The sequence below is a fragment of the Limulus polyphemus genome, unplaced genomic scaffold (assembly GCF_000517525.1).
Source record: "Limulus polyphemus unplaced genomic scaffold, Limulus_polyphemus-2.1.2 Scaffold917, whole genome shotgun sequence".
Taxonomy (NCBI): Eukaryota; Metazoa; Arthropoda; class Merostomata; order Xiphosura; family Limulidae; genus Limulus; species Limulus polyphemus.
Genome location: NW_013666527.1, coordinates 61,471 through 79,855, shown reverse-complemented (window position 1 = coordinate 79,855; position 18,385 = coordinate 61,471). Strand labels below are relative to the sequence as shown.

Sequence of the window (18,385 nt, the reverse complement as noted above, 5' to 3'; positions counted from 1 at the left end):
TTTGAAGATATTTGTTTATTCATCATGTATATGGTTCTAGTATTGTATCTTCCTAAAATACCAGTACTACTACTGTCAGACATACCTCACCATATACATGATGAATAAACAAATATCTTCAAATAGTATTGTATCTTCCTAAAATACCAGTACTACTACTGTCAGCCTATTAACAATTAATATAATCAATAGTTTGTGAGTGATTTATATATATATATATATATACACACTTTATATTTGTCTGTAATGAGCATGAAACAAGTTGTCAACCTCTTAAGGGTAATACCAACTAAACAAAAAATTGTATAACGTACATTTAACCAAATAGACTTCTGTTGCCATTTCATTCTCATTGAACCCATAGCAAATTTTACAAAATTACTATAATTTAGTTTACTTCAAAATCTTCACACACCTTTGTTTTCATAGTTGATTCACTCAGAGATCCCACAGATGTTCCTTTAGACTTGGCAAGTTCAAGAATACAGTTTACCAAGGCCAAAACAAAGTTTAGTTTAGCTAAAGTCTCATTGTGCTCCTTCTAGATGAAACAAAATAAAAAAAATGTGTAAATACTGAAAATTTAGTCTTCAAAATAGATTAAGTTAAAGCAATAGTTTTCTGTGAATCACACTCATCATTTCACTACTCTTACACACTGATCATCATGCAAGTTTGTTTTGTTTTGAATTTTGCATTAAGCTACTCAAGTTTAGCTGTGCTAGCTGTCCCTACTTTACCAGTAATAGACTAGAGGGAAAGCAGCTAGTCAACACCATCCACTGCCAACTCTCGGGCTACTCTTGTGCCAATGAAAAGTGGGATTGACCATCACGTTATAATGCCCCCATGGCTGAAAGAGCAAGTATGTTCGGTGTGATGAGGATTTGAACCGCAACCATCAGCCTGTAAGTAGAGCTCTATAATCACCAGGCCATGGCAGGCTGATCATCTTGTAGAATGCAGAGTATATTCCACAAGTACATAAAAACTAGTCAAAGCAACTTAATTTTCAAATTGACATTTACTTTAAATTTAACGTTTTTCATACAATAATGTTTATTATTTAAGCAAATACCATTTCTGAATTGTTTATTTCAAATGATTATATACTGTACAAGAATAATGATAACTATACTGTTTAAAACATTTTCTGAGCTTAATCTATTACTGCCAGTTGAGTAGCGACATTTTTTCAGAGTAACAAGAGTGTTCTTGTTTCTTTCTTTCTGAAAGGCTTGTATAGTAATGCAAATCACTTTAACAAAATAACAATATATTTTGAAAACTTCAATTTCAAGGCTATTCATATAAAATAAAAAATATTGTAGTTATCAAGTAGCAGTAGCAGACAAAAATATATTTGTACAAACATAGTTTCATTTCACTTCTTCAGTTCACTACATATGTGACAAAATATTTCATAAGAACCATTTTTTAAAACACTGTCTCCATCCAAGAAAGATATAGGTCTTTATAAATCATATATTCAGAAGAAATCTACATTATTAAGGCTAATCCTATTCCATCAATAAAATAAGTCGTATCTTTCAGACCTCTCTCCAGAATTTTGACACATTATAATTCTAAATTTGACACCATGTAATTCTAAATTTGACACCATGTAATTCTAAAATTAAGATAACAAGATCAGATATGTAGAATTTTAAATACATTCTGTAACATATAATTAAACACTATATTATTCAGATTCCTATAAAACAAATGTTCTAAAACATATCACAAGCATTGTATTTTGCTGATATACTGGTAAGGTATTTGTGCAGACACATATATATAAAGAACAAATATTCAAAAGCATATGTCTAGTACCTTATTTTTCTGAAATTCTATTGTAACATGCTGTACAGATACACGAAGAACAAATGTTCCATTAACAAGATACACCTAGTGCTGTATCTTCCTAAAATACCAGTACTACTACTATCACACCATATACATGATGAATAAACAAATATCTTCAAAGACATACCTCTAGTATTGTATCTTCCAAAAATACCAGTACTACTATTGTCACACCATATACATGATGAATAAACAAATATCTTCAAAGTCATACCTCTAGTATTGTATCTTCCTAAAATACCAGTACTACTACTATCACACCATATACATGATGAATAAACAAATATCTTCAGTCATACCTCGATTAAATGAACACTATAATACAATAATGAATTAAATATCGCATTACCATTATCGGTCCAGGTTGTCAACTTATTGTCATAGCAGATGTCAATGGTAATAGCACCCAAATGCATTGGTGATATCCCATCTATCAGACAAAATTCAAATGCCGATGTCAATCCAATCAACCGTCATGGAAAATCATTAAAAAAAATCAATCAAGTAAGGGTACGAACCTGAGTGTTTACATCCACAACGTCTTAGCTTCTACTGCCTTTCACTGTCTATAGCCTGATGTGGGAAGACAGTTACCCTTAAATTTATTAAAGGAGAAATGAACTGAAATAATGCCACCCTAATAATTCTACTAATCAAACTCCCAACTTCCACCCTTACAAAAATATATTAAATAGAACTACAAAATATTTTGAATAGAAATAAATAGAACTATAAGATATTATATAAAACTAAATAGAACTATAAGATATTAAATAAAACTAAATAGAACTATACACCCTACCCTAAAAGTTCTTATATAGTTCTTACTCCCAACTCCTCCCTTTCTCCTCACGATTTATTCAAGTATAACACGGGAACGCCGAGAGAAGCCCAGCTACTTGAAGTTAGTCTTTCCGTCCCGGTTATACTGAATAAAATTACTTAAAAAATTGCTATTAGCTACTTATCAGCTAAAGTAACTAACTCCTTCTTTATTTTTTATAAGATATTTTCCTTAATCGATAGTTTAGTTTCTATTTAGTTTTATTTAATATCTTATAGTTCTATTCAACATTTTGTTGTTCTATTTAATATATTTTTGTAAGGGTGGAGGTTGGGAGTTTAATTAGTAGAAATATTAGAGTGGCTTTATTTCAATTCATTTCACTTTAAGAAATTTAAGGGTAACTGCCTTCACACAACTGGCTATAGATAGTGAAAGGCAGTAGAAGCTGAGACATTGTAGGTGTAAGTACTCAGCTTCGTACCCTTAGATGATTGATTTTTTTATGATTTTCTATTATGGCTGACTAGATTGACATTGGCGTTTGGACTTTGTCTGATAGATGGGATATCCCTAACGCATTTGGGTGCTATTACTACAGACACTATCCGTTACGACAATAAGTTAACAACCTGGAACGATAATGGTAATGCGATACACACACATACACGAGATAAAAGTTTAAATCACTGCACATTCACTCACTCGTTAAACAATATCGACAAGTGAAGACGGTAGAAACATATATTGACCCAAATGTGTAACTTGCTAAAGTTTGTCGTAAAAAACTTTCTGGAATTTTTTTAAAGGATTGCTACTGTCATTCAATCAAACTAAGTTGTAAAAATGATATTAAAGTGAAAAAAGTCCGAACTGATATATACACTAGGGAGGGGGGTATGAAAATGCAAGACTTCGAGTCTTCTTGACAGTGACAGTCACTTAAACTGGAACAAAAATAGCGTAAAAGAGAGAATATCCTCGGGTTGGCCGAGCTCCAAGTAGATGAAAAAAAGAATAATTTATCTCCATTCTCGCTAACATGTAGATTTCTTCGAACCATGTGGTCGCCCGTTTCCGTCCATAAAATGATAAAAACCTAGAGCGCGTCTGGTTTCATTCCGTTAGAGATGCGCGAGAACAGTTCTTAGGTATACATCCATACAACTTTGGATGTGCACATTCGTGAACAATATATATATACACTAAAGTCCTACGGATGTACAGAATTCCTTTGGATGTAAAAAGTCAAAAACCTTTTCTAAAGTGTCATCACTCCACCCAATGCGCACGCCAACAACGTCGTACACACATTCCGTTTGTTTAAGACATAATGCAGTGTGTATGTGTATACACACTTACAGAATCGTTTCCAAATTTTCTTCCACCTTTGATGCAATCATGTTTTCAGCTTGCCGTTGCACTGTTCGATGTGCATGTCAGTCAATAACACTACAAGTTATCCATTTATGCACGTATATATTCAAACTATTTAAAATATATCTATGTAAATACACGTAAATAAAAAGGCAGTCCAATTTCTCACAAAATTATTTTTACAATTTTGTTTTCGCAGCCTAGACTCTTTCTTCAAAGTTCCTAAAACATTCTAATATAAAAACGTTCAAAGCCTATATTTAATCAATGAAAAAAATACACCTACTCTAAAAAACAATAATTTCTTATACATAATTATAAAAATAAGCAATCAAAGTCCTACTGCCCAAAAGTGTGAAAAATCTGTTCAACAATTCAATTTTTCCCATATACATTGGAAACTTGTGGATATATTGCGAGACACGTCAGGTTTTCTATATATTATATTAATATTGTTAATTATTGGTTTTATTTCGAATTTTCGATCACAGCTATGCATGGGCTGCCTGCGCTAGCTATTTCTAATTTTGAACTGATTGACTAGAGTGAAGGTAGCGAGTGAACAGTACCTACCGCTCATTCTTGGGCTTTTCTGATTAAATAGTGGGATTTGATTGTTTCCTTTATAACGCACACATCGCTTCAAAGTGCGGAGCATGATTTTTCCCTATGACAAACAAAACGCAAGTTATGGATCCTGGAATCCACAGTCCAACAACTAATCACTAGACCACACTCGGCTGTTTATTATTCAAATAGTGGTTGCTGTATTCTTTGTCAGTGAGGTATTCTGTAAAATATCGCATTTCAAGCACGTGTCTGGTTAGCAAACACGTTCGAAACGTCATCCGCAACATCAAGACTCTACGAAGATGCTTTAGAATGGTGTGTTAAGTACTATATATTAAATTTTCATCATAATCTTTATTATTTACGACTGACAAGACTTTTGTAAAACTACTTTTAAACACGGTCGGTGGCGTTACAACGTATGATATTAAATTTTCATCATAATCTTTATTATTTACGACTGATCATACGTTGTAACGCCACCGACCGTGTTTAAAAGTAGTTTTACAAAAGTCTTGTATTAAATGAATAAGTAATTTTGGTGAACAACGTATTGGAAAACAACAGTAAAATAAATTTCATTCTAATTGCGAGTGTAAGAACAGACATGAACGTACAAAACAAAATTTGGTTGTTAAAAAAATCAAGGGAGCGAGCGATGTAATTAGTGAAAAACGCAGGGGCATCGCCAACCTATTCACGGTGAGAAAAAATTGAGGGACTGCACTCATAATCTTGTAGGCACACATACTGTAGTATTTAAGAAGTGAACCAGTAAGCACTGTTCGTTGGTTGCGATGCTATGTGGTGGTACAGGGAAGTCTAAAGCACATTCTGGGGTAGTTTCAGCTCCAGCAAACTCACCATCCCAGGAAAAAAGTAACACCACTCGTTACTTAACTATACTTGCATATTCTGCAGTAAACAGCTACTGATCGAGTGTAAAATTATATCATTGCGAGGAGTGGTCTTGAATTAATGTTAGGATGGAATATAAAGAAATTAAAATAGAACATAAGTGGAAATCCATAACTAGGCAACTTATTGCCCAGGTTAAACCATCATATTCAATAAATCAAAATAGAACATACGCGCCGAGTCATAACTGAGCAATTGCCCAGTGTAAGCCATCATATTTGCGCCCCCTTGCGAGGGCCGAGCCATTTCGGTCATTTTTGCCACCCCTCATCGCTTTAATCCGGGGAGGCTGCCCCACTATAGTTACAGCTCTAAATATGTAATGTGCTAGAAAACGGTACGCACACATTGAGTGGAATTTAAGACATAGGTTAGTGTTCGAGTGAACAGTCTTATCAGTGATAGCACGTCGTATGTATTAATTTTGTTCCTACCGTCAATGCTTGAAATTTTAATTTTACAGATATTTAAAGCTAACATGAAGTTTTAAATTGTGCCCATATTGAAGATCCGCGACACAGTTGACTGACTAATACCAAATACCACAATAACAGCCTCTTCTGTTCAACATTGACGAAGTCCCACTTGAAACAAAAGGAAATGGTTAATGGGTGAAATACAGTTGTTTATTGACAAAGCTTTATATAAACAAATAAAAAACGAGAAAATATGGAACAAAAGTACAGAGAGGTAAATCCAGTCACAAGTTTAAATACACATTCGCCGTTGCTCTTCAATGACAAACAAAATTTTACATTTTTAACATTTTCTTCCAGCGTTTCAATGTAATTTTGTAAACCTGAAACGTGATTTATTAATGAATCAAGAATTGCAGGATCTGTCTATGTGGCAACTACTTTAAGACTAGCAATCCCTATAAGAGTTGAGGATGAATGAGCAAATTCTGGTATTAGTGGAGCTAGAGAAAAAAATATTTTCATTTAAACTATAAAGTATTTGAATAAGTGAAGTTTGTGAAAGCTTTGTCTTTAGACAGAGAAAGGCTTGCATAATTACTATGGTTGTTTACTAAATTTAAGGATTCTAAATTATACTAACACTAAACGTGATGTACACCGCAATGCTGTTTAACTTGTTTGTTTAAAAAATGTTTACTTGTAAGTGAAATACCATAATTAAGCAGGTTCCTACCAGTAAATGAAAAAAAAATTAAAAAAGAATAAATTTCGGTCGATTTGCTAAGAATCAATACAAGGTTAGTACAACATATAAGTTTAACAAAAAAACAGATGTAAAAGTGATTAAGCTCGAGAAAAGCGTACGGATAAAATACTTTAGTGAACTTTTCTCTCTTAGGTGATATTTCAAGTAAACGCTGTTTTCTTTTTTAAACACTTACGCGATATTATGAAAAAGATTTTGTATTGAACATGGTTTACTAAGTTCAGGCCTAATGAATTACTTCACTGAGGTGTTTTTCCATAAATTTTCCCATTTTGAAACATATACATGTTTCGAGATTACTCCAAATATATTTTTCGAAATTTCATTTCTTTCATATCACTAAAACTTCATAATACCGCACAAGGTTTTAACTGTCTTCGATTTATGAAGGATTGGTATATCAAAATATTTGACGAGGGAACCCATGCTCAACTTCTGAATAATAATAATAAAGAACATCAGCTTATCTCGGTCAACTGGAAAGCAAAATAGGATATATTTTCAGTTGACCGAGAGAAACTGAAGTATAAGAAGGTTGATAACAAAAGTAATTGTCCATGAAATGTTATCTGGTGTAAAACTATTACATCTGTTTGTTTGTTTGTTTACTGAATTTTGCACAAAGCTATTCGAGTGAGATATATCTGCTCTAGTTGACCTTAATTTTATTCTGATAACTATAGACTGCATGAAATGCAGCTAGTCAACATTAATCACAACCAGCTACTGTCTACCAACATACAGTGAGATTGGTCGTCACATTATAAACGCAACATTTCTCAAAGGGCGAGTGTTTTTGGCGACGAGTTTCGATCCCGAACCATTACATTTAATTTTTATTAGTCATTGTCAAAGGAAGGTTTTGTCTTTTCCGGTGAAAATATGAAATGAAGTTACTTTCCCACCAATTTCTTTTTTTATGAATTTGAGCAACCACAACAGGAGCAGAACTTAACTATTATGCACAGCTTAATACAAACATTCGGTCAACTTTCCACTAAATTAAACAGTGCAACACTTACAAAATATCCGAGCACGAAGTTTCGGGAAGGTCGCCTTTCACCACGGTGAAAGGAAAACACAACCAACAAAACGTCTGATTAAAAAGAAAATAATCACTGTTTATTGAGCTTTAAGTTTCATTTGGTATGACTTCTGCGCACCCTGGCGAAAGAAAACGTCGTGACAACAACGTGCAGTACCACGAAAGCTCTGTTAAACTTATGTGTAGACAATCTAAAATATAAAGTGTTTTAATGTGTACATTTCAAAATTTATTTCTTATATACAGAGAAACTTATTATTTGTTTGAGCCTGTTTGGCAATTATTATATTGATCATTACGAAGCAGGACATCTAGTGGAGTTATTTCTCTTTCATTTCATCAAGAATACAAACACGTCATTCAGTTCGTCTACAAAGCCATACGAGTCTATGTGTTACTTTCTCGTCCATTTGTGACTGAAGAGTATACGTTGGAGTGTTACTTTCTTAAACACTTGCTACCGATTATAAGGAGTTCACAATTTACAACACAGGTATACTTGTGTTTGCATGTTACTATTATAGCATAGTTTTTTCTTTTCACATATCGGAACTATGAACGTGTGTGCTAATTACTAACCCGCATAATTAAAGGTTACTGGCGATGTAGAATATGTACTACTCTTTAATTCGAGAAATCTAATACAACTGTGAGGGACATTTGGTGAATGTGTAATAAAGCTATTCTATTAGGTTTAATAAAAATCAATTGGAATGCGTAATTTACAGGAAATACAAAAATAAAAAGGCTTAAAATCATGGAAAACAGACTGAAACCCATTTTGGTCCTGGTTTAGGCGTTCCAGATAATAAAACTTCAAGGTATATCGTTAGTGGCAAAACGCGTAATTAAAAGCCACGATTTGTCCTGAAGGAACTCGTAAATTACACTTGAATAGGTCGTGGAAAGGAAATTCGAAAAATCACCACTCAGTAAATTCGTGCTTATCGTACATGTACCAACGAATCATCACCTGCGTTTCACTTCCATTAAATACGTATGTTTTTATCCAAATTACACAAAAATAGCAATAAAACTTACTGGCCATAACACTATTATTTGTTTGTTTATATTCAAATATCTTTGCTATCCATCCCTAAAGTTTGAACTGACAGATTAGAGGAAGGCATCGAGTCAAAACACTCAACGCCAACTCCTGGGCTAATTTTGCGGGATTTGATGTTTATCCTTATAATGTATCCACGGTTCCAAAGTGCGCAGCGCGATTTATCTATTTTATTTTATTTGCAACAACAGGACGCGAATATTGGGTCCGTTGATAATCCGACACGCTAATCACTGGGCTACGCTCAGCCCAACAATATTAATTCAGGCGTAGATTCGAAATATTGTACGAAAGCGAAAATATTTTATTTGTGCTTTACATTTCTAGCTGGTATTCGCGATACAGAATTTCCATTTTAAGGTAAAGGAGGAACACGTGATGTTCAGCATTACAGAGCTTGTGGAAACAAAAAGATATTCAGGATCTCACGTATAATATGTAGTATAACTGACTAAAAGCAATTAAGCTATGCTGTATTCATTGAAATATGTTCTGTTGAATATTACTTACAGTAAAAGAAGAATACCACACAATCGAAACTGAATTCTTATAACCTGTATTTGTTTGTTTGTTGTGAAGCACAAAGATAAAAAATGTGATGTGCCCCACCACGGGTTTCGAAGCCCAGTTTTGGGGGCTATAATATGCATCCTGCATATTCTTACGAGGATTGAATGATTATGTTACACATTTTCACATATCTCATGAAAGCCTTATTTAATTTTCTTTTCTCTCTCTATACTTGCACCTAAAGAAATTTAAAAGCTTTTGACAATAAAGTCAGGAAAATCATGAACTGTTTGTTAGTAATTTATAATTTAACCGGGAACACACACACACATATATATATATATCATTCAGTACGAGATCGCGATGAAACAAAATGGCGGCCATAAAAATCGTCCGTTTAAAATCACCTTTAAAATGTCAGAATATTAACAATCACCATTTCGCAGTATTGGCTGAGCAAAACTAAAGTTTATCCTACTTATAAAGCCGCCTAAATCGCTATATTGCTGCTTATGGAGTGAATCAAAATTTCACTAATTCAACGCATTTTCATCTGAGTAAGTAAGTGACTTTTCCAGACAAGTGTACAGAAATAAAAAAAAAGATTAAACTTACATCTGTAATTTTTTCACAAAACTCTTCCGTCTGAAGTCCCAATGATTCCTTTATTGTACCGAAAAGGATAGAACTCTGGGCATATAATTAGATTTGAGGGTAGGTGGGTAGAGATCCTGATGAGCAATAGAATCGAATAGGGTATACGCGCGCACAAATTTAGCTAATAAAAATGAAACAAACAAGCATAATAATAAAAAAAAAGTTACATTTTATAAAGACAAGTAGGAATCGATATATAGGTAACCTAGCTATAGAAAGTTATAATGCTACAAAAAAGTATTGAAACAAGAAAGTCAAAACTACAAAAACTGAGTTACTTAAATTTGAAAACGTTTATCTCTACTTTGGCAAATCACTGTAATTATGTTAGTCTGAGCCAAAGTACGGCTCTATGGAGGAATGCAATGAAAAACAATGGCCACCACTCTTGCAATAGTACATAAATTCAGCTGAAGTTTCTACCCCAAAAGCCACCATAAGGCTGATATGAAGAACCGTTTCTTGAGTTATACCCATTTCCTACTCTGACCCGTGACGTTTCAACTTCGGCCCGTAAGACACTTCTGCGGCCAATGACCGTCAATTAATTAATCACGTGAAACACTGCGGAAGGACATTAAGAGCTGGGTGTTGAAAGCCGGTAACAGAAAGCACCCTTACCGCCACTATTTTGTCTGCTACCTCTTAATACAAAGTCACACTAACTATCGCACAGTGTATATGGTGTTTTAAATATACACATATTGCGTTCTTAAACTTTATACAAAATTTTTGGTGAGGTAATAATTAATACTGTTATAACATGTTTTGTTATAAATATATTGTGCGAAAGTTAGGATTTGTGTGTTATTTATTATAGCATCCACCCCCACGTCTTTAAGTTCATAACTCGGACAAAGGTACCTCAGCTTATGTGTGGTTATATATATATATATATATAACATTCCCTAGACATCTCGCACGTCTTAAAAACATCGCTATAAGTATACAAGGGCTTGTGATTCATGACATATTTTACACAACAATGGAGACTCCCAGTTATGCGATTGGAAGGTTCGAGAAGAAGTGTTCTGTAGGCCCCACTTGGTAAGGGAGTGAGCAAGGGTAACAAATATTTAATCTAAAAAAGAATGGAATTCTTCATTATTTTGTAATGTGCACAACGGTACGAAATTAGTTGTGGATCTCTTTGTATCGTACGACACCACGCCACATCAGCTTATGACGAATGATTCGAAGGTTACATATAGCGTTTATGTGCTTGTCATGTGTAGTGTGAAATATATTTTAAGTATAAAAAAAAGAACAGCAATAAAAGCCCAAAGGTAAAAACTGTAAGGAAGTGCATCTTATGCTTAAATGCTAATCCTAGTCACTGTTACGCAAAACATTTCTTAGAACTTGTAAATATGGTAAACTGAAAAACTATTTTTAATTCACTGAAAGACACAGCCTCAATTTTGTTAGCGTATATTGAAATATAAATTCAAATGTGTTTAAGAGAGAAAAATAGCGCAGTTTTTACCCATGTCTGAAGTTCACTTAATTTCAGCTCGGAGAGGGGGGGGGGTTGAAGCAGAAACTTCTTATACTAAGAAAATTGTGGGTGAATTTTCCTTAAATGAAATTTGTGAAATATCGAACAAAACTGTTCGATACGCTGTAAAACAGTAAAAGCCAATAATGAAACTTCTTGTTTTGGTAGCCTCAATAACTAAACATAGAGTGGGCCATAGCACTCTCCCCTCCCTCCCAATGAAGGAAAACGAAACTACAGGTAACATAACAAACTGCCTCATAATGAACTTTCAGCTGATATTTACGAGATCCCTCCCATGCAGTGGACGATTTGGTTCTGTGTGCTTGCTCGTATAAATATGACATGAAAAATTGCATAAAATTCAATCAAATTAGTATATTTAATTGGCGGTTTTTATGCCGAATATTATTGATCAATGCTTATTAAATATCAATATTTATATTTTCATCTTGTTTTAGCTCGAAAGTATCGGTAGAAGGTTTGTTAAAGTTCTAAAATATCATTACATCTGATTCCATTCATCATTAGTTGTCTTCGTTTCAGTCGACGAATCAAACAAACGCTTATAAACTATGATTTAGGCTAATCAGTTTCCAATAGCGTGAAAATACCCAATTCCGTCTGAGTTGAAAGGCTTCGTCCCTTGGCTATTCCCTCCCACAGTCTTGCCGACTTCTGGTGCCCAGCCGTTTATTAATCTCAGCCACTTTAATTAGCCAGGGTTGAAAGCTCTTAATTATAACTTAAAAGGTATGTCTCTTGTATTTATGGTATGTTTATACAAGGTTGTACACCTTATTATCAATTATGAGGGTATCTTTTTGCAGACAAAAATACTTTTTAATTTAACAGCCCTTGCAATTCAACCTTCTCATAATGGTAATCGCAACAAATAAAACATAACTTCTGACGGAATTATTTTCTTTCAGGTGCAAACTACCTAAGAAAAACAAAATACAGCATTCTAATGGTCATGATTACAAACAATTGTCTAACACCACCATTCCCAGTTAACTAGTTTCTGCGAGGTTAAGCATAGACTAGACATCTTGATAACTTTCTACAGTATTTCCACTTTATGTCCATTGGAGATATACAAGTGAACTTGCCAAGTGTATGGGATTGGTATATAAGTGAACAATGGCTGAAGTTATTGGAATTACAGCAATCCCATACACTTATATATCAATCCCATATACTTGGCAAGTTCACTTATATACCAATCCCATACACTTGGCAAGTTCACTTATATATCCATCCCTATACTTGGCTAGTTCACTTATATACCAATCCCATACACTTGGCAAGTTCACTTATATATCAATCCCATACACTTGGCAAGTTCACTTATATATCAATCCCATACACTTGGCAAGTTCACTTATATATCAATCCCATATACTTGGCAAGTTCACTTATATATCAATCCCATATACTTGGCAAGTTCACTTATATACCAATCCCATACACTTGGCAAGTTCACTTGTATATCCATCCCATATACTTGGCTACTTCTCAGGAAACAGCCGTTGATTTTGAGGTGTGGCTGGGAGTTTGTGTACTTTTGGCATGCAAGTCTTTGTCAACTTCAAATTCTTATTTATTATCTTGTTAACGGTACCAGGAGTCATGCCCAGCTTCATCGCAATGACGATTTGACTTATAGGTTTCTCCTTCGTAACGACGGCCTTCACTTTGTGGATTATGGCATTGGCTTAGGATGCGGTTTTGGAGCCAATAGCGATTTTAAACTCTCTGCTGCCTCTGTTTTTCTGCTTCCAGGGAAAACACTGAAGGTTCCCTTCGTCGAAACGGTGTGTCTTTTGGCTCTGCAGCGTTTAACAATCTCATTACTCGAATATCTTTCCTCAGAAAGGGCCGTTGTACGAGACTGCTATGACTAGTTTTGTCAGCCATCCTTTTCATGAGATCATAAGTTGATTTAAAGGTTTTACATATGTAGCCCGCGGTGCCATGGCTCGAGTCTGCGGCAAAATGCCACTGTATTAGCTTAGGCAAATATTTCTCATAAAGTTCAATTAACCCTCCGTAAATCACTTGGAATACTTGCTTTCTATTCGCTCGTACGGTAGATTAAAATTATTGTTCACACAGATGTCTACCTTCGTGGATGCTACATAGCTATGCGAAACTCTAATTCCCCATAAATTTCTACTTCAGTTACTATGCGTACGTGTATGAATGCGAGTTTTCATTATTTCATTAGTAAATATTAATAGATAGTTTTCCTTTTCAGTCCAGTGCAAAGACGATCTTTCATTCTTCTTAGTATATACCAGTATTAATTAGCCTGTATAATTCGGACACGTGATCAAAAAATGTTAGCGATCTGAAGGTATTATTATCAAATTTTAACAACTTCCTAACAAATTGACATAATGCTAATCCACTACTGCATTACATAAAATTCGTTAAAACATCCATTTAATTTTAGGAGTTTACAGAATTAACAGTTTACTGATTGTTCTTTGAAATACTTTAATCAGTAACTGACAATACCAAATGAAAAATAATTTTCAAAATAAAATTTCCTTTACTAGAGAAATATTGTATTATCCGAATATTATACTCAATACAAAAACAGCTAACAATTGAACATTTCAGATCACTTAGATATTACTTTCTTTCAAAAATTATATTTTGGGTATTCATTACTTTAATTTAAATTACGATAAATATGGCAAACATGAGATAATTTATTGAAAATACGAGCATACATTTTACTAAGCACATCTAAAGATCACTAATAGTGGAAATAAAAGGTAAAACTAACACTAACAGCCAGGTTGGGTTTGATTAATTAGAACCCAAAAATAAAAATCAACAGGTATCGGGCACCAGAACTGAAGAAATTCACCACTGCTGTTATTTCAAGGGTTCTGGGTGGGATTTAATCATGCATTAAAAATTTTAATGATTTCATATAATAGCTTGAAGCACTGTGACTAGAAGTGAAAAATATCCATATACAGTTTCAAACAGGCGAAAGCCTAATCAAAGTGTTCTAAAATGTTAAAACTAACAAAAGGAACATGAATCATAAATGAGGGTCTGATTTGACACTCAATGAAGAAATAAAAAACACACACCTCGAAACTGCTGTTTAGTTGTACTTTTATTGTTAAATAATAATTAATATATCATTTTACTTCGTATTGATATTTCAAACACCTTTACCTATGAGGTAACAACCAAACATTTCTCTTCTAATAAATATTATCATTTACAGATGACATTTTCAAGTGTACAATTTGATTATTTATAAAAAAGTTATTATACGTATTTCTTAGGCCTAAGATTGAAAATACAATTAAATTATAATTCTGTTTGAGAAAGCCAATATGAAACATAATGCTTAAACAAAACATGTACAGTAGAAATAGGGAATGGTACAGGTACTATATAACCAACAGAAGAGTACAGCTGTGAATTGTATGACACATAACATCTGCTGGAATAATACACAACACAACATCAGAAAGTTTTTGTAACAAGTCCGTAACCATGTATACTGAATTGTTTTATTTATACCTATTCACATAAGTTTCGAAGTTTCCCGGTTTGTAAATATTATTAATTTAAATTTTTGTTATTTCCCTGCCTCACGCTATCTAAAATAATTTATCACAAAAAGTCTAATAGTACTTCTCAAGATGAAACAGTGAAAGGCTTGATCCGTTAAAAAAAAATCGATTAAGCGATTTGAAACTACACACACACACACTGAGATCTGCCATCTGAGTGTGACGTCATCTATGAACAGCTGGATTACAGAAGTGTGTGCATGGTGACCAATACTGGCAGAGGTATGAATAATAAGCAAATCCTGATGGTTATTCAGTCTCCGAAATTCTTTTTCCTGAGAAAATTATTTATATTCAACTTCAGTTATACATCATAAGATGTTTTACTATGTGTGTGTGTGTCTTTTTTTGTTGTTCGCTATAGATACCCTACTGTATGAGGAGATTGGGTAAACAAAACTGTATTATTATTACTATTTGTTCTATAAGTATTCATAGTCCCCCAGTGGCACAGCGGACTTACAACGGTAAAAACCGGGTTTCGATACCCGTGGTGGGTAGAGCACAGATTGCCCAACGTGTAGCTTTCTGCTTAAACTAAAAACAAACAAGTATTCGAATGCAAATATTTTGCTAAAATAGATACTTTAAAATATTAACGTGTATGTAAAACATACAAATTGTGTTTTGTTTTCAAACATTTCTAAAATTTATGAATATTTGCCGAGTCCGTAAACTTACTTCTTTTGTGTGACATATCTCGGTTCACACCCAGATTGATTTATTTTTGTAGTATGACGATAGTAACGTTTGCGTGTATCCAGGAAAAGGTGATATAGCTCTGTCTCAGAATTTAGATTTTATTCAAATATTACATATTTTACTTGAAACTTGTATCAATACTGAAGGATTAATTATAACGGATTAAATAAAACAGGAGATTTTGTAACACAGAATACTTCTTTAAAAGGAATACCAAAGTCAGATTAAAATAACTAACAAGGATTTTTTCAGAAAAATACCCACATTTCATAATGGCGGGCCACCCTTACAATTTATAATTACAACATTACAAGTAAGTTTCGTTCATTTCTTTCTGAAAAGTATCTTACTGGTATTGCTATCACTGAGTATCAGTAAGAAACTACTTACTACAAACTACTATTTCTAATATATAGAGACGTTAATTAGTTATAATTTTTTAATCAAACACCGAAAACACGTCAGATGATATTGATAGAATGATAATAAATGCGTTAGTAGCATTTATCTTAACTAATTTTTACTCTATAAAAATAATGTGCTAAAGTTTGATTTCAAAAAGTGATACTGATTTACTATTATAACTTATGTGATGAAATTCTGAAAAAAATCGAGACTTCGATACTTACATAAATTAATCCGGAAAAATATCGATCCTTTAAGTTATGTAAGACGGAAGCTTCGTTCAAACAAGTAAGTTCGGCCATATCCTCAACTTTATTAAATTTTGGCGGATTCATTCTTTGGACATCGTCTTTGCTCACTACAAATCTTTTATTCGTTTCTACAATTTCTACTTCTAATTCTTCACCGCGGTCCTCCATGATACTGGCCGCTACAAACCCATGAACTTCGTGGGGCACCCATAACAGCTTCTTGGCTGCCCACTGGGCTTGAGCAGCAGGGTCACTGACGCCGATGTTTCGATCCACTACTAAGTATCTTAACTCAGGGTCACTACTTAAGTCAATAGCAGTCTGATCAGCCATGTTTTCAGATGTTTATATCAGAAGTTGGTGCACAGTTTTGGTAGTGACAGACGATCAAAAATGAGATTTATAGTATTGATAATATTTTTTGAAAGCTTGTTAGGCCTAATGCGCTTTACCTACGTTTCGAAGATTTGCAAATGAGAGAAAATCTATAAAGTTATCCAGAAAATCAGAATGATTCCTTTGAATAATTTGGCAGCTCTTTAAAAATCTACACTTACATAAAGAGTTACCTAACTGTAAAAAGCCGGTTAACTTAAAGCTGTACAAGTAGCGACTAACGTCCACGCGTTCTCGCCTAACCGTTGATTCCTCCAAAGCATCCTACCGGCTTGTTATTTTTCGTTGAGTCACGTGATAACAAGGCTCCACTGAAATATCCTTCTCCCCTCTTCCTTTCTATGAGTCATGCAGAAAATTATATACACAAACACATTCAGGTTCGACCTCGTTCTCAGGTGTACGAAATTATTCATTCTTTGACTGAGCTGATGACTTTTTTCGTTCATAAGTTTTGAAAGTTAAGATCATTCATTAGGTTATCATGTAATCACAACTAAAACTACAAAACTCTCGATATATACGTGTAAAGATCATCCAAATAACTAATTAGTAAGTTGTTGTTTGAATTAATAAGACATTTGTTTTTTCATTAGATTAATAATCTGACCTAATTAAGCTTAATATTTTGATAACATGGCTTATAATTATTATATATTTAGGCTCTAATGTAACTAGCTCTACATTTACACTTGAATTGGGCTAATAAATACAAAGGAAATATTTATTTGTAATACCGTACATTGCATTAGTATTAATGATTCTGCTTTATTCGTTGTTATCTTATAATCATTTAGCGCTAATCATAACATTTTCATGTATAACTCTGAAAAAAAAAAGTTGTTTGAATTAAAATATCCTTCTTTCGTAAAAACTTAACCCAGAATAAAGCTATGCCAAATTCAGCACAACCCTACTTTATAAAAAACGTCTCTAAGGCGAGTTTGTTGAATAACAAAGCAACATCTAAGTTAACCCTTGTTTAGGTAATCGTCAGGACATACGATTTAGTAGTAGCAGCTGTATTATAGTTCAGGTTATGATGCAATAGTGTGTGTGTCGTTTAGGGTGGCGCCATATCCTGAACACAAGTTACGAAACCGGAAGTTGAGATCCTAAGGAAGAGAAATTAAGGGAAAGGGCAGGTGCTATATTAGATTAAAAGTATAACAAAAACGTATATGACATGCCATCCACTATCTAGTTCTATTTACATACATAATAACGTTAGAGTATTTGTAAGCTTTTAAATGTTAAGATTATTTTAAAAATAAGAATTTCACAGATTTACACGAAGACTAAATACCAAATTCTGTTTATATTGCTAAATATATCATTGTGATATATTAGGCTAATGTTATAGAAGGTGGTTATCTTATATACAATAAACAGCATCTGTCTTTAATTTGACATGTTTTTCTCGTGTTATTAAAGCTCGTGCTTAATTTCAAAAGTACTGAGATTGCTGAGGAAAACTGACGAAATACAAGTCAAAATGTCTGGCGCCAATCTTTTTCTTTTTTTGGTTAGATAAAGTTTCACTAACT

The 18,385-nt window shown here is 33.5% G+C and overlaps 1 protein-coding gene across 7 annotated transcripts in view; it reads right to left on the bottom strand.

The window, feature by feature from the left end:
- The window catches only part of LOC106461222 (myosin heavy chain, non-muscle-like), an 88,560-nt gene extending 71,475 nt beyond the window's left edge, over positions 1–17,085 (bottom strand). For all 7 annotated transcript variants that reach the window (XM_022388085.1, XM_022388083.1, XM_022388084.1 and 4 more), the window contains exon 1: positions 16,416–17,085. In XM_022388085.1, coding sequence (XP_022243793.1) covers positions 16,416–16,775 — 360 coding nt within the window. In that variant the 5' untranslated portion in view covers positions 16,776–17,085. The remainder of the gene's footprint in view (positions 1–16,415) is intronic.
- Between the last annotated feature and the right edge of the window lie 1,300 nt (positions 17,086–18,385).